The sequence below is a fragment of the Myotis daubentonii genome, chromosome 9 (assembly GCF_963259705.1).
Source record: "Myotis daubentonii chromosome 9, mMyoDau2.1, whole genome shotgun sequence".
In the NCBI taxonomy this organism is placed as follows: domain Eukaryota; kingdom Metazoa; phylum Chordata; class Mammalia; order Chiroptera; family Vespertilionidae; genus Myotis; species Myotis daubentonii.
In genome coordinates this window covers 4,172,396-4,190,770 of record NC_081848.1, presented here as the reverse complement: position 1 = coordinate 4,190,770, position 18,375 = coordinate 4,172,396, and the positions used below count along the sequence as shown (strand labels likewise).

The 18,375-nt window shown below is 61.9% G+C and overlaps 1 protein-coding gene across 2 annotated transcripts in view; it reads right to left on the bottom strand.

Moving 5' to 3' along the window:
* DSCAML1 (DS cell adhesion molecule like 1) overlaps window positions 1-18,375 on the bottom strand; it is a 329,633-nt gene that overhangs the window by 66,781 nt on the left and 244,477 nt on the right. Inside the window, exons 6-11 of one of the 2 annotated variants that reach the window (XM_059707763.1) lie at window positions 15,034-15,309; window positions 13,410-13,706; window positions 11,487-11,759; window positions 3,590-3,868; window positions 3,078-3,197; window positions 2,076-2,252 (exon numbers count right to left, since the gene is read on the bottom strand). In XM_059707763.1, coding sequence (XP_059563746.1) covers window positions 2,076-2,252; window positions 3,078-3,197; window positions 3,590-3,868; window positions 11,487-11,759; window positions 13,410-13,706; window positions 15,034-15,309 — 1,422 coding nt within the window. Of the gene's footprint in view, window positions 1-2,075; window positions 2,253-3,077; window positions 3,198-3,589; window positions 3,869-11,486; window positions 11,760-13,409; window positions 13,707-15,033; window positions 15,310-18,375 lie in introns of those variants that run through there. The other variant, XM_059707764.1, reaches the window with a different exon arrangement.

Genomic DNA, 18,375 nt, shown 5'->3' with positions numbered 1-18,375 from the left:
TGGACCGCCGCTGGCTTCCCCATCTGCGGAGCTGAGAGCGGGTTTTGGCGAGCGATAGAGAAGCTGTGATTCTTATAGGAGGGCGCCCTGGGAGAGGCGAACAGACACCCCCTACCAGGCCCTGCTCCCAGCAGCCTCTCCTGCGCCTACCCTGAGGACTGACTGCATTAAGAATAACAAAACTGGCGGCCACATCTTGGTGGGCCTCCTGGGTGCCAGGTACCACCTGGTTGCTTTACACCTGCCATCAGACTTCAGCCTTAACAAAGAGCATGCCAGGGAAGTGCCCGTAGGATTCCTTCTGCATGTCAGGAAGACGAAGAACAGAGAGGCCGGCAAACTCATCAAGGCCACAGGAGCCCAGATTCACACGGGGTCGGTCAGACTCTAAAAGTCCGCCTATCCCATTGTCCTCTATGACCTGCAGTCCATACCCTGACCTACAGCCCATGGGCACTGTCGTTATGGCAGGATTCCTGGTCCTTATGGCAGGATTCTTGGTCCTTATGGTAGGATTCCTGGTCCTTATGGCAGGATTCCCGGGTCCTTATGGCAGGATTCCTGGTCCTTATGGCAGGATTCCTGGTCCTTATGGCAGGATTCCCGGGTCCTTATGGCAGGATTCCTGGTCCTTATGGCAGGATTCCTGGTCCTTATGGCAGGATTCCCGGGTCCTTATGGCAGGATTCCTGGTCCTCATGGCAGGATTCCTGGTCCTTATGGCAGGATTCCCGGGTCCTTATGGCAGGATTCCCGGGTCCTTATGGCAGGATTCCTGGGTCCTTAAGGCAGGATTCCTGGTCCTTATGGCAGGATTCCCGGGTCCTTATGGCAGAATTCCTGGTCCTTATGGCAGGTGTCCCGGGTCCTTATGGCAGGATTCCTGGTCCTTATGGCAGGATTCCTGGTCCTTATGGCAGGATTCCCGGGTCCTTATGGCAGGATTCCCAGGTCCTTATGGCAGGATTCCTGGGTCCTTAAGGCAGGATTCCTGGTCTTTATGGCAGGATTCCCGGGTCCTTATGGCAGGATCCCTTGTCCTTATGGCAGGATTCCTGGGTCCTTATGGCAGGATTCCTGGTCCGTATGGCAGGATCCCGGGTCCGTATGGCAGGGTTCCTGGTTGTTATGGAAGGATTCCCAGGGCCCGTTATGCTGACTCCTGGGAGTGTGCAGAGGTAGATCACACATAGGAATGTGTGTCTGTGACAACAGGTACAGGCATATACTGGGGTGCCATGGCCGGCAAGATGGGCTCTGTGCCTGGGGCCTAGAAGCCACTGATGCAGCACCAAATTGCAATGTGTTTTAATGCTTCCAGCTTTTCTGGCGCACCTCCCCGTTTCTGCCCTCAGTTCCCATGCTGTTCACCCCGATGTTATGGGTTGGGGTGGCTGATGAACCTCTCGCACAGGGAGGGCGCTTCAGAGCCTGGATCTGAAGTCAGGACACAGGTTTTCTCCTACCTTGTATATACGGTGTCCTCCTTCCTAAGTCACAGGTTACACTCAAGCAGGTGTAAGTCACGTAACAAAAATGAAGTGCTCAATGTGACTATTCAGATAGAATTGCCAACCTGCAGATGAAAGTCAACGAGAAATCCCACGTCCCATGAGCACATCAGGAGCGTATCGGGACTAGCCCGTGGTGAGCGGGGCCTTTCGGGGTCAGGCCCCTGCTTTTAATGTTTTCCCCCCCACCTTGATTTTTAGAGAGAGTGGAAGAGAGAGGGAAAGACAGAGAGAAACATTGATGTGAAAGAAACACATCAATTGGTTGCCCCTGACTAGGGCCTGGGCTAGGGAGGAACCTGCAACTGAGGTATGTGCCCTTGACCGGAATCGAACTCGGGACCCTTCAGTCCGCAGGCCGATGCTCTATCCACTGAGCCAAAGCGGCTAGGGCATGTCAGTGCTTTTGAATCCCCATCCAAGTGTCCCAGCCCAGACCCGACTAGGAATCCTCCGGCCTCCCCTTCACACACGGACCAATGGAAACCACGAGGGGGCAGGTGGGTGCAGAGATGGGCCCTGGCCGTGTCCAGGGTGCCAGGAGGGCCCGGGGGCAGGACTCACTCTTGACGGTGAGGAACATGGACTTGCTGATGTCGGTGCCCACGCCGTTGCTGGCCTGGCAGAGGTAGTAGCCCATGTCTTCCTCCAGGACGTGGCGGATCAGCAGCGAGCTGTTGGCCAGGACCTGGATGCGGCCGGTGAGGGGCACCGGGTGGTACTGCTGGGGGCTCCCGCTCCCTGGAAGGAGGCAGAGGTCAGAAGAGCTGCTGTCTGGGCTGGGGGTGAGCTGGGTGGATGGGAGTGTCCCAGGGAGTGCCCACTGCCTTTCTCCTGAAGATCCAAGGCCATTGTGTGGCATGCCCACACCCCTCCTGTTTCCTGGGCCACAGGAGGGACCCTCACAGAGCTGGGCCTGCCGGCTCGGAGTGAGGAGGTAGAGTTGGCATGCCCAGGTGGCACTGAGCTTGTGTGGGGTGAATTCCTCAGAGAGGAAGAAAGAGTTGTCTTCAGGCCACTTGGCAACAGGCAAAGGGAAGACTGAGCCGTCAGATGGCAGTTTCCTGGTCCTGGGCAGCCACGCCCGGGAAGGAGGCCCGCCATCCTCCAAGGGGGGCTTTGGGTGCCACCCCCTCCCAGGGTCAGCCCTAGACATGGTCTAGGTAAGAGGTTGGCGTGGGGCTTAGTCAGATACGAAATGCATCCTTGGCGTGAAGTTGGGCTCCAAGATCCCAGATCCCAGAATAACTGGTGAGGAGCAGGGGCTGATGGGGCTTGGGGACCCCAGAGCAGAGGGTGGGGGCATGTGGAAGTGGGGAGCACAGAGTGCCCTGAGTTCTAGGGCTGGAGGGGACAAAAGGACACTTGGAGTCAGCATGATAGCTGTTGCCAGCCCACAGGCCCCTGGATGTCCTCCAGACTGGTGTAGCCTGGGGTCCCCATGGGGCTCAGAACCCAGGGCTCCCACCCTGGCCTAGGGATGCGTGGGAACCAGGCCTGAGTCTCCCCAGCGTCCTCCCTCCCTCTCCCTGGCTACTCAGAGTCGCTGGTTGGCCAGGGGCTTACCCTTGGCGTGCTTCCACATGACCTTGGGTGGGGGGTAGCCGTCCACCGAGCAGTTGAGCACACCAGCTTTGCCGTAGATGCCGTCCTGGTTGTTGGGCTGCACCACGAACCGAGGGGGCACTGCAGAAGGAGGGAAGGCGGGAGAAACCGATCACCTCAGTCTCTGATAGGTCTCCGGGGCCAGGCACCTGCCATTCAATGTCAGTCCCGCTGGACTGCTCTAAACCCGAGCTCCCGAGAGCTCCTGCTGGGGCCGGTTGGAGCTGGGAGCTCTGAGCTCCAGTTCTGACTCTGCCAGTGGCTAACTGGGCAAGCGTCTTCCCCAGGCCAGGCCTCGGTGTCCTGGCCTGGAAAGTAAGAGGTCTGAACCTCTTGATCTTTAAGGCATCTGCCAGAGCCAATCTTCCCTAAGCCTGGGATTTAAACCTGGACCGAGAGACTTTGAGCAGCAGACAGAGCTGGACTCCCGCTCCCCCCCCCCCCCCGCCCCCAACCGGCCTGTCCCCACGCACCACGCACGACGAGCTGGCGCTCCCGGCTCACGGTGGCTGCCGCATTGCTGGCGATGCACGTGTAGTTGCCGTTGTGCTTGAGGGAGACGCTGGAGATCTGCAGGGAGCTCATGAACTCCTTGCTCTCGATGGTCACGCCGGAGCCTGAGATAATCACCTGCCCGTCCTTCCTCCAGGTGATGCGGATGGGCATGTCCCCCGAGGACACCACGCAGGGGATGTAGAGCAGCTGGCCGATGGAGGCAGGGGGGAACTCGAAGGGCTGGATCAGAGGGGGCACTGGGAGGGAAGGGGACGCTGCTGTCAGCCCCCTGTCCCAGCCCAGCCAGGCGCACGCCTCCCCTGCCTCCCCCTTCGGCTCCTCCCCACCCCAGCGCGGGCCTGTCTGGAGCCTGAGCTGCGGTGCGGGGATCCTCCTTTTTCAGCTCTGGCTGGAGCATCAGCCAGTATCTCTATGACAACTCAATGAGGCCACAGCAACTTCCCCGGCAAGTGGGGGCAGAAGGGAGAGGAGGAGACCTCCTTTCTGCGGCCCCATGACTACAGGCTGGTTCTCCCAGGGGCCGCTCCACCCTGCTGGGAGCCTGCTCTCTGCCCCAGGCCACCCCGAGCAGGAAGGAGTGGCTTCCTGTGCACGCCTCAGACCCCCCGCTCCCCGGGAAGTGGCCGGGTGGCCGTGGTCACACCTTGGCAGCCCTGTGGGTGCTGGGAAAGGTCTTGGTTGGGAGCTCAGGGCCAGAGAGGTGACATTTAGGAGGGATGCTGCCTGCATGACCTATCGGGCAAGAGCCATACCCCTCAGCAGGGCCCTTACCCACCTTCCCACTGTCATCTCCCACCTCACCCTTCACTCCATCACCAGCGCCCACAGCCCCACGCCGCAGCCCGTGCCGGGGGCGCCTGAGCGAACACAGCTGGGCATTTGTCCTCTTCACCTCCCACCATGTGTGGCCAGCCCAGTGGCTGCTGACCCATCTCATTCCTGACCCGCCCAAGTCCAGGTCCTACGTCCGTCAGGTGTTCTGGGGCTCTGGCCATTTCCTGGACCTCTCCGCCCCCAGCTATGGCTGCCTCTGCTCTTCGGGTTGGAGTCTCCCCAGCATTCTGGGTGGCTTGCTGGGTCTTGGATATCCAGACGGATTTTTCTGGAACCCTGACTCTAGTAATGGCCAAGTGCCCCTTGCTCAGACGCCCAGAGGTCCCTCTGTGGGGCTCTGCTGAGCCACCCACCCTCTGTTTCTTTGTTTCTCTGTTTTTTGTTTTTGTTTTTGTTTTGTTTTGGTGCCTAGATGAGATCTAGGCCCCTGGCCTCCTTGGGCTTTTTGGTGGAATCATGGCAGAGCCCAGATCTGCCGCCCAGTTTATTTCCTGAGCCCAGCAGTCCAGTCCTTTCCACCAAGGCCCACAGCTGGAGTCAGGCAGGCCTCCCGGAAAACCCGGCCTCATCCTCCCAGACCTGCCACCTCTCCTGGGAAGCTTGGTCCCCGCACAGCCCTGCAGCCCCGGTCCGCACCTCGATCACGGGGCACCGAGGCAGCCTTTGCATGACCCCTTCCCTGGGCGTCTGGGGGCTCCGCCAGGGCAGTAACTGGGCAAATTATAAGAGTCCAACTCATGTTTGGCAGGTGAGAACAGTGAATGAAAGAACGTCTGTAGGTCATGCCCTGGGCTGGTCCTAAATGGTTACCTGTGAGGTGGGCAAGGGGTGGTGAGAGCACAGGGGGGTTCATCCAGAAAAGGAGGGGGCTCTGTGCTGCTCCTCAAGGGGCTGGTTTTGCTAGGGTTCAGGAGCTCCTCCCGTGGCGCCCCCAGAGCCGGCTCCTGTGGGTGAAGAGCCTCTGGACAGGGAGCTGCAGCAGCGAGGGCTGCGGGGCAGGGGGGGGGCGGGGAGGGCTGCGGGGCGGGGGCGGGGGGCGGGGGGCGGGGAGGGCACGGCGGGGCTGCTGCCGGGCAGGTGCCGAGCCTGCAGGGCTGTGCTCGGGGGAAGGGTGGTCCCGCGAACATTTCCGCGGAGCACAGGGCAGATGGAGACGATGGGTGGGAATTAGGCAGGAAGCCTGAGCTCAGGCAAGAAAGAGGAAAACGGTCTCTCTCAGTAAGAAGGGATTTAGATAACGGAACAAGTTTCCAAGGCAGGTTAATTCACTAATTAACTGAGTCATCTAATATTGATGAAACGCCTGCTCTGCGTGGGGTTCGCCTCCTTGTGGGCGCGGGGAGGCAGGCACACGCTCACAGCACAGGTGGACGCCCCGGGAGCGTGCCCGCCGCCGTGAGTGCTGGACAAGCACCGTCCGAACACGGAGGCGCTGGACTCAGAGTGCCCTCTAGCTGGGCGACTGCAGCTTCATGGGGGAGGCGGCGTGGGGACTGTGAGGGAGCACGCACGCTTTAAAGTGTGTGTGTGTGTGTGTGTGTGTGTGTGTGTGAGAGAGAGAGAGAGAGAGAGAGAGAGAGAGAGAGAGAGAGAGACACCGCTAAGAGGCAGAGGCCAACGGGTTACCAAGTGGAACATTGCGGCTCCTGGACAGACCACCGAGGGAGGGTTGCCAACACCCCTGGGGAGTCAGACGTTCCCCGGGGCTGGGGAGAGCCTCCGCTGGCCTGTGGGGGCAGGTGGCCAGACGCCGAGGCCCAGGCAGGCTCTGGCCCCACTCCCTGCTGTGGGCTGGTGGGGAGCGAGGCTGTGGGGGGTCAGGGTCCCCTTTGGGAGGAATGTGAGCAGAGCTCCGCACAGAATCCCTGGCTCGGGGATGGCCCTCGGAGAGCCTGCAGGTGGGGGCACCTTGCCCGAAGGGGAACACAGAGGGGTCCTGGCTCCTCTCTCTTCGCTGAATACTAGGGGAGCGCGGGGGGTGGGCGGACCGAGGAGCAGGAGTGGGGCTCGGGGGGCGGGGGGTGCCTGTGGGCAGCTGCCTGGGTGGGCTGCTTTCTCATCTGAGTCGGCAGCGCTTTCCCCAGCGCTCAGTGGGGACACGGCTGGTTTAACGTGTCCATTTCCCCCCTGGGAGAGCGTCCCCAGCAGCCAGGGCCCTGACTCCTCCGTGGTGATGGCCGGGGGCTCTGCAGGGCCGACCACAGCCCGAATGGGGGCCACGTCACCAGGGACTTCTCTCCGGAAGCCCTGCTCTGGCTACAGTCCTCTTGGCAAGAGGGCAACTCGGTCAGCGCCAGGACAGGTGCTGGCACAGTGAGGTGGCTGCGAGGCCACTGCAAGACTGACAGCCCTGCCTGGGAGCGCGGCAGAGGGGGCAGGTGACCGCCAGCCCGGCCCGTGGACACTCTGTCTTCATCCCTCTGAGACGGAGCCTTTGGCAGAGGATGGGCGCTGGCGAGTTGGAGCGTCTCCTTCCTGCAGCAGGGACGTGGGGCAAGACCTCGCCTGGGAGCCAGGCCAGACTGTGCTCTACACCATGACCTGGGCAGGTCGCCCCCTCACCACCTGCTCTCCCCCGAGCCTCGAGCCTCGGCGCCCCCATCTGCAAAGTGGGGGTGGGGGTGGGGCCAGGTCATCTCTGAAGCCCCAAGGCCGGTTTTGCAGCCGTAGCAAGTCTAGTGTTTTAGGAGAAATGACTTCTTTTCAGGGAGGCCTCCCCTGCCGCCCGTGTAAGATTGCACACGGCTCACTCCACCCTCCGCACTCTCCCTCCCACTCCGTTTTCGCGTCGTTCCCCCCAGAGGGGCTTCCTGAGGGCAGGGCTTGTGTGCCTGCGCACAGCACAGGGCCCGAATGCCCGGAGTAGGGCATGGCCAGCGTCGCTGAGGGAATGGCACCGTCGGCATCTGAGCCCTGTCTGGCCACTAGGACGATGCTGCCCATTGGCGTGCCTGGCCCCTCCACCGAGGAGCAGGGCTGCTGGCAGCAGCTGCCTTGGTGCCCCCGCCCCAGCCCACCTGGGCAACCGTCCTCGGTGAGACCGCTGTGCCCCCTCCTGTGGATTCTGGTGGGTCCCTCCAAACAATGCCTCTGCCAGGATCAGGTCTGTGGCCAGGTGGGGCTCGCTCTGAAGCCCGGTCACAGCAGCTGCTCACTAGGGTGGAAGGGGCCGCTGGGCCAGGGGCTGGGCTGAGCAGCGAGGGAAGGCTGCGTGTGGGTGGGGAGTGCGGGCATCGCGAATGAGGGTGAGTACGTGTGTGAATGTCAGTGTGTCTCTCTCCCGTTTGCTCTCCACAGGACTTGGCACCCTCCCCTGGTCTGGCCTCCTGAGCTGGGCAGAAAGTCTCTCCTGCTCTTGCTTTGGCTCCAGCGGCCCCGAGAGGCCCCGCTGTGGGGATGGAGACGAGGCACCCGGTGGCAGCCCTGCCTCCTGCGTGAATGAACATTGGCCGCGTGCCAGAGAGGCTTTTATGCTACAACATCTTTCAGCTACAGGGCGCCCTAAAGACACCAAATCCAGGCTGGATCCATGTGCCCTCCTCTTAGCATGCTGCCAACGATCTCTTTGGATGCCCAGACACAAACACTCGCCTCTCTGCAGCCTGGCTCGCCTCTGCCAGTCACTGCCCCACGTACCACAGTCCGGGAGGCCCTCAAAGCATCCTCGCCTTCTCTCCCCTCCACCCCTCCGCCTGGCTGGGCCACAGCTGCCTCACCCGGGCAATTCCTCACATGGCATCACCTGCAGTTGCTGTTTGTGGCTCAGGAATTTGCCTCACAGGAGGACATGGACAGAGGAAACATTTGTGTACATGTAACTGCCAGTATGTATGATGGACATGTATGTGCAGGTGTGGACAGGTTGCATGTACCTGCATATGGTGTGTGCCAATGTGTACGTGCATTGCTTTCTGTGGGGCGCGGGTACAGTGTTTTGGCCAGGTTTAAGCCTTGGACTAATGAAAGGACAGGGTCCTCTCATTGCCACGTGCAAGTCCCAGCTGGAGGGCAGGGCCTCCCAGCACAATCATAGCCAACGGTTGTGGTTGTGAGCTTGAACTTATGGTCCAAACACGTGGCCCCACGTGCCTTGTGATAGAGCTCGGGTGCATGTAGTGGAGTGAGGTTGAGACTCACGAGAATGCTGTGAACAACGTGATCACGCCCCTGCTTTGCCTGTGGCATCTGCTACAAAATAAAGACACGGCTTGTGGGCGCTGTTGTTGTCTCCTCATTAGGGAGGCAGCGTCCCACCGAGACCCAGCTATTATTCTCTTGTCTGTCTTTCCTTAATCCTTTCACCCCCCCACTCAGGATCACCCTTGGTCGTGCTGGCGTGGCACAGCTTTCATGCACACAGGTCTCTGCACACGTGTGTGTATGCATGTGCATGCAAATCTTGTGTGCTCTGCTCTTGGCTCAGTGTTTCAAAATTCATCAGAAGATAAGCAGTCCCAGAAGAAATGGAGTCAGCACTCGTTTTTCCAAATCCTGGAGAAGCATGGGCTTTGCCCTGCCCTGTGCACAGCCCTGACCCCATTCTCCCCGCCCCACTCCAGAGATGCAGAGATGCGGGGCTTCCAGCTGGTCTCGAGCTTCTAGCACCCGCCCGCCTGCACCTGGCCCTTCCCACACCGGGTTTCGGCTCTGGTCCTGGGGGAGGGGCCATGTCCCAGCCAGGCAGTAGGGGTGGGGTCTGGCTGCCCTGGCCCGTCCCTTTCTACCTCAGCCAGTGCCCCCTCCACACCCCGCAGCTCCTCTGCCTCCTCTCTGAGGAGCTTGGGGAGCAGCACATCAACTAATCAGGAGCGCCTCCTAATCAGTCCTGACAGCTTCTTTGCAAAAGTGCATTCTAATGAGATGGGAAGGGGGGAGGGGAGAGGGGGGCGCGGAGGGCCCGAGCTTTGGGAGTGGCAGGGGCACAGGCCCTCGGAGCTCCTCACACTGTGCTGCTTCTTGGTCTGGAGAGGAAACAGGTGAAAACCCTGCCGGGGCTGTTTTCAGCCGTGGAGGGTGGGATGTGGGAGTGTGGGCACAGGCCCGGGTATGCCCGCCACATCCCAGCCGCAGGAAAGTCAGGCAGCCTGGGTGCTGGTGTGCGGGCTCTGCCTCTAGGAACACACACACACACACACACACACTCTCACGCACACACACATGCACACACTCACGCACACACGCACACGCATGCACCCTCCCGGGCTGGGAGACCCTGTCACTCAGCACCGCACTATCTCAACAGGCCCAGCGAGCCACTCAGATGGAAGGCATCAGATTCAATTCATTAGGACTGATCGCTCCCTGAGTGGGGATGAATAATTGATGAGCAGCAGCTTTCAGAATGTTCCGCGTGCTCTGCCGCTCGCTGGAGGCCTGTTCTTTTTTTGTTGTTGTTTTTCTTTTTAAGCCAACAAACCAGGCCACATGCTCACTGGTGCGGGCGGTCTAAGGGAGCAGAGGTGATGTTCTAATATGTGATGTTTACACCGGGAACTCTCGGTCTCCTGCTTGTAATGGGAATGGATCCAGGAGGCCCGTGAAACCGGGAGGGGCCACCGAACAGGGCTGTGGCCTGGGGGTCGGAGGTTCCCGCCAGCACCAGGCCCCTGGGCTGGGCAGAGGCCTCAGGCCGAGAAGGTGGCCGCGGTGGCCCGCAGCCTGGCTGAGAAGCAGGAAGGCAGATGCCATATGGGCCCCCGGGCCTGAGGGGGCCACAGGATGCCCAGTTCTCGGGGCTCAAGGGAAGGCTCCCAGAAAGTCACCCTAAGCCAGACGGCTGTCTAGCGTCAGCTCAAGAAACACACACCGTCTAGCGCTGTGACAGGGGCGGGTGCACAGGAGGCGTGTGACAGGCTCCCGCGTGCCAACGGGGGCGACTGGTGACAAGGAGCCCAGGAGAGAGGCACCGACCCCGCCTTCCGCCACGTTCAGCGCCGCGCGCCGCCCCCAGGTGCATGCACCGGCTCGCCCACTGCGGGCTCGGGCCAAACCGAAGGCAGCGCCCACCTCCCCACTCGTCCTTCTCCCGGACCTCCCTCTTCCTGCCACAGGCCTTCCTTCCACCTGCGTCAGGAGCTGGGGCCCCTCTGGGGTCCCCTGTGCCAGCGACCTTCCCCCAGTCCCAGGCCAGCTTTCTTCTGGAGTATGTGTCCCCGCCGCCGGGGCGACGCGGATGTCCAGGTGTCCTCCCGGGCCCTGTCTCTCCTCCTGCCTCCTCAGGCTGTCCCGGGAGCTTTCCTCCTCCCGGCCTGCCCTGCCCCAGCCCTCGGTCCCTCTGGGTTAAGGAGAGGCTGCCTGGCTTTCCCTGACCTCTTCCCAGCCACGCCTGGCGGGTCCCACCTCCCCATCCTGCCCCCGAGCAGCCAGGCCCCGGCCCAGACAGTCCCCAGGCCTGCGGCTTTCAGGAGTGGATGTGGGAGGGAGCTTCACACACAGGCACAGCCCCGAACCAGGAGCATCCCTCGTTTCTTCCTGCAGCCATTTATTCGCGCGTTGGCATTCACTCACTCGTTCATTTCTCCCACGGACAGTTACTCAGAGGCTCCCAGGTACCAGGCCGGGGGCTGAGCTCCAGGAGGTGCTTCCTAGGCCTCAAGCGGCATCAGCAGGTCCGGAGCCAGCCAGTCTGTACCCCAGAAGGGAGCCTGGGACCCAGCGCCTGCTCCCTGCACCCCGCCTCCTGCTGCCTGCAGGCTCCTGGCTCTCGCCCCCCGCCCCTCGCCGCCTCCTGCCAGCCTCTGGAGTGCCCTGCCTTCCATGCTGACGTCCGGGGGCCTACAGGGCCTGCCATCTCTGTCCTGGCCTCTCTCCCCGGCTCCTCTGGGGTCAGTGCTGTCTTGCCCTGCAGCCCATGGGGCAAACCTGAATGCAGAGGTCCCCGTGGCCTTGTGTCCCCACAGGCGCCCACCCTGCTCTGCCCCTCAGACACCCTGTGGAGCCCTGTCCCCGTGGTGTCCCACCCGCTCGGATGCAGAGGCCACGCCCCCTGTGGCCGGCCGTATGGCTGGGCGGCGGGCCTACCTTTGACGGCCACGTGGACGCTCTGGCTGATGGAGAGCTGCGGCTGGATGAGGACGCTGCACAGGTACTCGCCCTCGTCCATGCCCTTCTGCACGTCCGTCAGCTTGAGCGTGCCGTTCTCGAACACCACCTGGCGGTGGTTGTCCGGCAGCAGCAGCGCGTCCTTGTACCACTTGATGGAGTAGTAGGGGTAGCCGATGACCCTGCAGTTGATGAGGGTGTCCCGCCCCGCGACGGCCGTGATGTTCCTCATCGCCCGGATGCTGGGGGGCCCTGGCGGGTCAGGAGGGAGGAGAGGAGGGCCGGGCGGTGGTCAGCCAGGGGCAGCGCTGCCTGGGTGCTGTCCTCAGTGCTGGGCTCTGAGACCACCAGGGGGCGGAAACTGCTGGTGGGGAGGGGAGGGTGGCCTTCGTCTGGAGGCAGAGCCTGGGACTGGGGGCCCCACGGTCTCTCCAGGACTCGGTTACTGGCTTCAAATAGTTGCAAACAGACAGGCGTCCATTCCTGCCCAGGCACGAGCCCATCCCCGAGGGAGGGCACAGGAGGGCGCTGAGCCTCTCCGAGAAGGGCAGGCTTGGGGGTGAGTCCTCATTTCCGAGGTGATGAAGATTTGGGGTTAAAATGGAAATGTGGACATGCTCATTTTCATTCAATTTGCCATAATGCTAGCTAAAGGGCAGTAGGGAGGTCTTCATTGGATGAACTGACCATTTTCTTTCCACAGGTAAATGTGCTTGGTCACGTGACGGCCCCATGGGGGTGCTCTGGTCACACGGGGAGGGAGTGTCGGCCCTGGTCAGCGGGGCAGATGGTCCTGTGGGGTGCGAGGGGCTCGGAGGCACCGTGCAGGGGGTGTGGACGGGCATAAGAGGCTCCAGGCTCAGGCTCCCCACCCAGGAGGCCAGGAGCTGCCCCCCGGACCCTCCCAGGACCTGTGGCTCCGTCCTTTGCAGATTCAGAGGGAAGGGCAGGGCGGCCAAATGGAGGGCATGTTCTTCACGTGGGGTTGGAGACCTGCTTGGCAAGGTGACTTAGCATGATCCTCCCGCCCCTCCCCTCCCCACGGCAGCCACCAGCACCCCTGGTCCAGAGCCCCCCTCTTCCCTTGGGCCTCCTCTGTGCTTGGGTCAGAGGTCACTGGTAGGGTCAGATGAGGGCCAATCTGACGTCACAGGCTGCAAAGGGCTCCGAGGAGATTTCTCATCGCAGTGACTTGGAGAGCTGAGACTTGGGGAACCTGAGGACTCCGCCCCTTGGAGCTGCCTGTCGTGGGGTGACCCCGCCCAGCTGGAGCCTCCTACTTTTGATGGCTAGAGCCTTGCGGGGTAGTGAGGAGGCAGACAGAGGACTGGGAAGAGAGGGTGCTACGGCTCCTGCTGCTCACACCTCCTGGAGCATCTGGGGGACGCTCTGTGGGGGTGCACTGGGAGCACAGCTTTGGTGACACCCCTGTCAAAGATCAAGCCTGGCCCCTCTGCTCCTTCCCTGGCCTGTCCTGGCAAGGCCCCGGTGGGCTGGTGGATGCTGGCTGGGCGCTTATATACCTGGGGCCAGAGAGGTTGAATGGGGGAATGGGGACGGGCTCAGGGCTGGTTGCAGGAGAGGAGAAGGGAAGAGGAGTGGAGTGGGTGGGGATGCCAAGGCAGTGAACTGCGCCAGACACACACACAGAGACATATACAGACATACACACACACACAGACTCACACAGACGTACACACACACACACACACACACACACACACACGGATGGTCGATGGGACTGTGGAGGGCAGGGGAAAAGGGGGAGAAAGAGGAAAGAGACCTCTACTAAAATCAAAATGACAGCTAATCACAAGCACCAGTCACCACAAGAATGATGAGGACCACAGAGATGGCAAAGGAACTCAAAGCCTTTTCTGATATTTAAATGTAGACAGGCACCTCTTACGTTTATTCGAGCCTGGTATTCGGCACTGCCCACCGAGTTCCTCGCGGCGCACCGGTACACGCCCCCGTCCCGGATCTGGGGGCCCGTGACGTTCATGTGGCTGACGGTGGTGCCGTCGGACATGGTGTACTGGCTGGTGCGGTGGCTGCCGTCGCGCACGACGGGCTCCTCGTCCAGGGCCCAGGTGACCGTGGGGGGCGGGGCCCCCTTGGCTGCGCACATCAGCGAGAACTGCTCCCCGGGGTTGACCACCTTCTCGCTGAAGGAGGAGACGATGCGGGGCGTGCCGTCTGCAGGAGTGAGGAGCCCCCTCCGGGTCACCGAGCCGCTGAGCAGCCATCCCACCAGCCACCCCACCCCGCCCCCCGGGGAGGAGGGAAGCAGTGGCCATGACAATATAAGGAACTCTCGGGCACATCGGTTTGCGCGTTATCATAATCCCCGTCAGGTGCCAGTCACTACTGCACAGGGTTTGAATCCTCCCTCAGTCGCTTTAGCGCTGTGTCTGTGGGCCAGTTACTGATCCTCTCTGAGTCTTTCCGGCTCGTCTCCATAGAGGATGGTGATAATGGGGATCTGAGTATGAATTCCTATCCGGATGCTGCGAGGATTAAATGAACTAATGCATGAAGGATGCTTAGGACAGGACTTTGCAAGTGCTTCCTAAAACATGACTCTCTCAGCTGTTCCCTTTCCACGCTCCCTCCTCCCGCTATTAATAAAGACAGAGGCGCAGAGGTGAACTGTGTGTGGAACCAGGACCTGCCCCAGCCGGACCTGTGGAGTGGGGTTCCATTTCTCATTCTGGCCGAAGGGGGAGGGGTGCGGGGTGGGGCGTGATGGTGCTCCCGCAAACAGCCTGCGGTTTGAGGCTTAAAGTGCAAGCCGCCCAGAGGCCGTGCTGCGGGGTCTGCAGCTGGGCCTGGTCTGGGCCGACCCCCAGGCTGGCCGAGGAGGTAGCGGCGCCCAGCTGCCTGCAGGGACACCGCCCTTGTCGCCCACCCGGGAGAGGAGGAGCCTGGCCTCCTTCCATAAGGGCCGGTGGAAAGGGTAAAACAGGCATTAAAAACCCCAAACAAACAAAAAGAAAGCGAGGCAGTGTCACATGCACTCCTCACCCACCCACATGTCGCAGCAACACGCTGATGCTAGCCCCACATGCTGCCAGTCTCAGCCCTGCCCATTTCAGGGGGCCCTTATCTCAAACGCGGGGAGAGCCGGTGCCTGGCGTAGCCCGGGCGCCCGCTGGGTCACTGCCTGCTCTCCCCTGCCTCTTTCCTGTGCCCTCACTGCTGGGCGTCTCCCCGCTCTACTCCCTGCCCTCCCACCGGCCTCCCTATCCGTGCCCCGGCTCTAAGCTGCCGGCACTTCACCTTGGGCAAGTGACCGAAAACCTCAATTTCCTCAACGGCAAGACGGCACCATTAGAACAGTATCTCCCCCAGCGCCCCGGGAGGATTACCTAAGACAGGCATCTGCCCGGGGCACAGGAAGAGCCGGTACATGCCTCCCATCCGGGCAGGCAGGGCGCCTGGGCTCAGGCACCCCCCCCCCCCCCCCCCCCCGGCAGGGCTCGGGAGTCCCGAAACCACCCTCCGAACGGGCCGGCCCGCTCACCCTCCAGCACCACGACGGCGAAGTCCTGGGCGGTCTGGGCCTTGCGGGTGGCGAAGCACTGGTAGGCCCCCGAGTGGCTCTTCTGGGCCGAGGCGATGAGCAGCGTCTCGTTGCTGAGCCCGCGGATGGAGACGGCCTCGTCGGGCAGCACCGGCTCGGTGTTGCGGAACCAGCGGATGGTGTACTCGGGGGAGCCCATCGGCGCGCAGGAGAGGATGACGGTGCTGCCAATGCCGGTCTTCAGCTTCTTTGGTGTCAGGGTCACATGGAGGGGGTCTGGGCCAGGCCGGGGAGAGAGGGGGGCAAACGGGGGAGAACGGGGCTCAGCGTGGGTGAGCGTGGCTGCGGGTGCACCGTGATCAGCAGAGGCCCTGGTGCCAGAGCCCTGGGCGGAGGGCCTGGGACTGGTGAACCCCCCCTCTGGGCCTCACCTTACTCATCTGCCAAATGGCAGTCAGGCCAAGAGGGTCTCCGCACCTGTTGTTCTGAGGGGCTGTGCTTTCGGGGGGTCCTTTGCTCGTGGGGCTGTGGTGCTCCCTGCAGCCCCTGAGTTGGATGGGGCCCTGACCGACTCATCATCCTGCTGTCACCCACCCCAGGCGCCAGGGAGCACCTGGACCCACCACTCACCTCTCACCACACAGAACCAATCCTGCCTTCTGCGGGTCCGCCTTCTTTGATACGCCCCAGGCCACCAGCTCTGGCCTGCCCCCGGCAGTCTGCGCATCCCTGCCTCCCATCTCCCATCTCCGGTGTCCCCCCATCTGGCCCGTGCTGTCGCCTGCCACTGCCCAGCTCAGAACTTCCACAGCCCAGCAGCTCAGGGGGCGTTCAAGGGCACCAGGCCCTATGGGACCTGCCCCTCGTCTCAGGAGCAGCCTCTGAGAGGCAGCCTGCCCACAGGTCCTGCACCCCGTGGGCTACTCCTGCCCTAGGCCCTGCCTGGAGTGTCTTCACCCCTTTACCTAGTTCCTTCTTATCCTCCACCCTGAGCTCAGGGGTCATCTCTTCCAGGAAGCCTTCCACAACCCCCCCCCCGCCCCCCGCCCCGCAGGCTGGGTTCAGGGTCCCGCTTCAGGCCTCCCTGGCTGCACTAACACCAAGCTAAGCACGTGGTCTTTATCACCTCATTGTGTCTCGCTCTCCCTCTAGATCAGTGGTTCTCAACCTTCCTAACGCCGCGACCCTTTAATACAGCTCCTCATGTTGTGGTGACCCCCAATTTCATTGTTACAAATTAAACATAATTAAAGCATAGTGATTAATCACAAAAACAATATGTAATTATAATATGTGTTTTCCGATGGTCTTAGGTGACCCCTGTGAAAGGGTCGTTTGACCCCCAAAGGGGTCGCAACCCACAGGTTGAGAACCGCTGCTCTAGCCTGTGAGTCACCTGAGGGCGGGAGGATCCCTGACTGGGGCAGGGGATCGAGCCTGCAGCTGAGGTGACCAGACCTCTGACCTTGAACCCTGACCTCTCTAGCTTTCTATCCATACTGCTCCCTGAGTCCTGTCTATCGATGGTCGCACTGGCCGCCTGGTTCCCAGCCCCAGGTGGCTCTCTCCCCATCTCCATCGCCCTGAGGGCCTAGCGAGGAGGCCGAGACCCCTCCAGGGAGGCGGCCGACAGGAGGCAAGACACAGGTCCATCTGGTAAGTGCAGCCAGCCTGGGCCCACTCATGCCAGCTCTCCCTCCTGGCTCCCAGCCTCTGTCTGTGCCCAGGAAGTGCCAGGGCCCAGAGAGACAGGCAGCCCCTGCTCGCCCGCCAGGCCTCCCGGCCCTGCCAGCCGCGCTCTCCTTGCTGCCCTGCTGGGCGTGGAGGCAGCATGGTTGGGGGGGGGGGCGCTTGGTTGCAGAACTGGGGGAAGAGCAAGAAAAGCACTGCTTTCCCCTCCGTGACCCTGGCTGGGAGGGGCTCTCGGAGAAGACGGAGGACAGAGAAAAGCCATGTCGCTTCCCTTTGAGTCCAGGTCTCCAGCCTGGGTGTGGGGGAGGGTGGGAGCGGAGGGTCCGAGGAGAACAGCTGTGCATGGGCACACAGGGTTGGGCGCCCGCCACTGTGTGCAGTGACTTACTGTGCATCTGTGCGTGTGCCAGGATGTGCATGCACAGCAGAGGGATGTGTGTGCACCTGCACATGTGCACGCGTGTGCGGGGTAGTGTGTGTGTGTGTGTGTGTCTCTGTGTGTGTGTGTGTGAGTGCCTGCTTGCCTGTACGTGCTGTGGACACCAGATTACCCAGTCAGGTTTGCTCATTTTCCAAGGATTTGGGGTTATGTCCCGACCTGTTCCCTGAGAGGGGGTATGAGTGTGAATGTGAGTGTGAGTGTGAGCGTGAATGTGTGTGCAGCAGGAGAGTGGGTAGGGGGAAGGTAACTTGGACAGTGCTCAATGCGGGAAGTGGGGGGCACCCTGGTCCCTCTGTCGGCCTCTCTGCAAGCTCCAGTCGGAGGGACCCCTCAGCAGAGCAGATCAACACATGGAACTGTCGGGCCCCTGGGCTGTGCGGAGGAGGCTGGCCCCCATCTGGCTGAATGCGGACCTCGGCCCCAGAGGCCGGCCCGGGGGGATTGGGCTCTCTCGTCCCCCCCAAGGGCCTGCATGACCTGCAGCTCTGTGCTCCTGAGACCTGGTGGTGGGGTGGGTGGTGAGGGGGGTGGTGAGGGGGCCTCCACGCCCCCCAGGTCGAGTGTCCGTCTTGCTGCCATCAGGTACCATGTTCAGGACTCAGGCCACTGCTGCCCCATGGGAGTGAGACCCCTGAGTGTCTCCGAATCCCGGCCCCACTGCTGCCAGCAGCTCCCTGCAGCCCGGAGAGCAGACACTCAGAATCGCACTCGGTGCCAGAGCTAGGAGGGCCTCTTCACTTACAGAGGGCAGTCGGAGGCCGGGCTGCCGGCGGGGGAGAGAGGGGTGGTGCAGAGGATGCCCTGGGCCTCACCAATCCTGCTCCAGGGGTCTCCCCTGGCATCAGCCCTCTGCCTCTCCTCCCCTCTGCACCCAGGGCCTCTCTGCTCCCCTGGGGCCCTGAGCTGGGCAGGAAGAGGAAGGACCACCCCCGAAGGACGCCTGGGCTGTTTCCACCAGTGCCTGATGGGACAGTTATGTTCTCTTTAATGCAGCAACGTCCGCTGGCTTCCCTTCGTGCAGACACCGTCTCCTTCCACAAGCCAGGAACCCTGCAAGCTTGGCCCCATCACCCTCTTGGCCCATCTGACCTTGTGACCTCTGGGAGGTAGGAAGCCAGGGATCACGATCCCATTCACAGACGAGGGCACCGAGGCTGTGGTCACGGGGTGTGACCTGCCCATCATGCTGGAGCCAGAGGCAGGTCTGC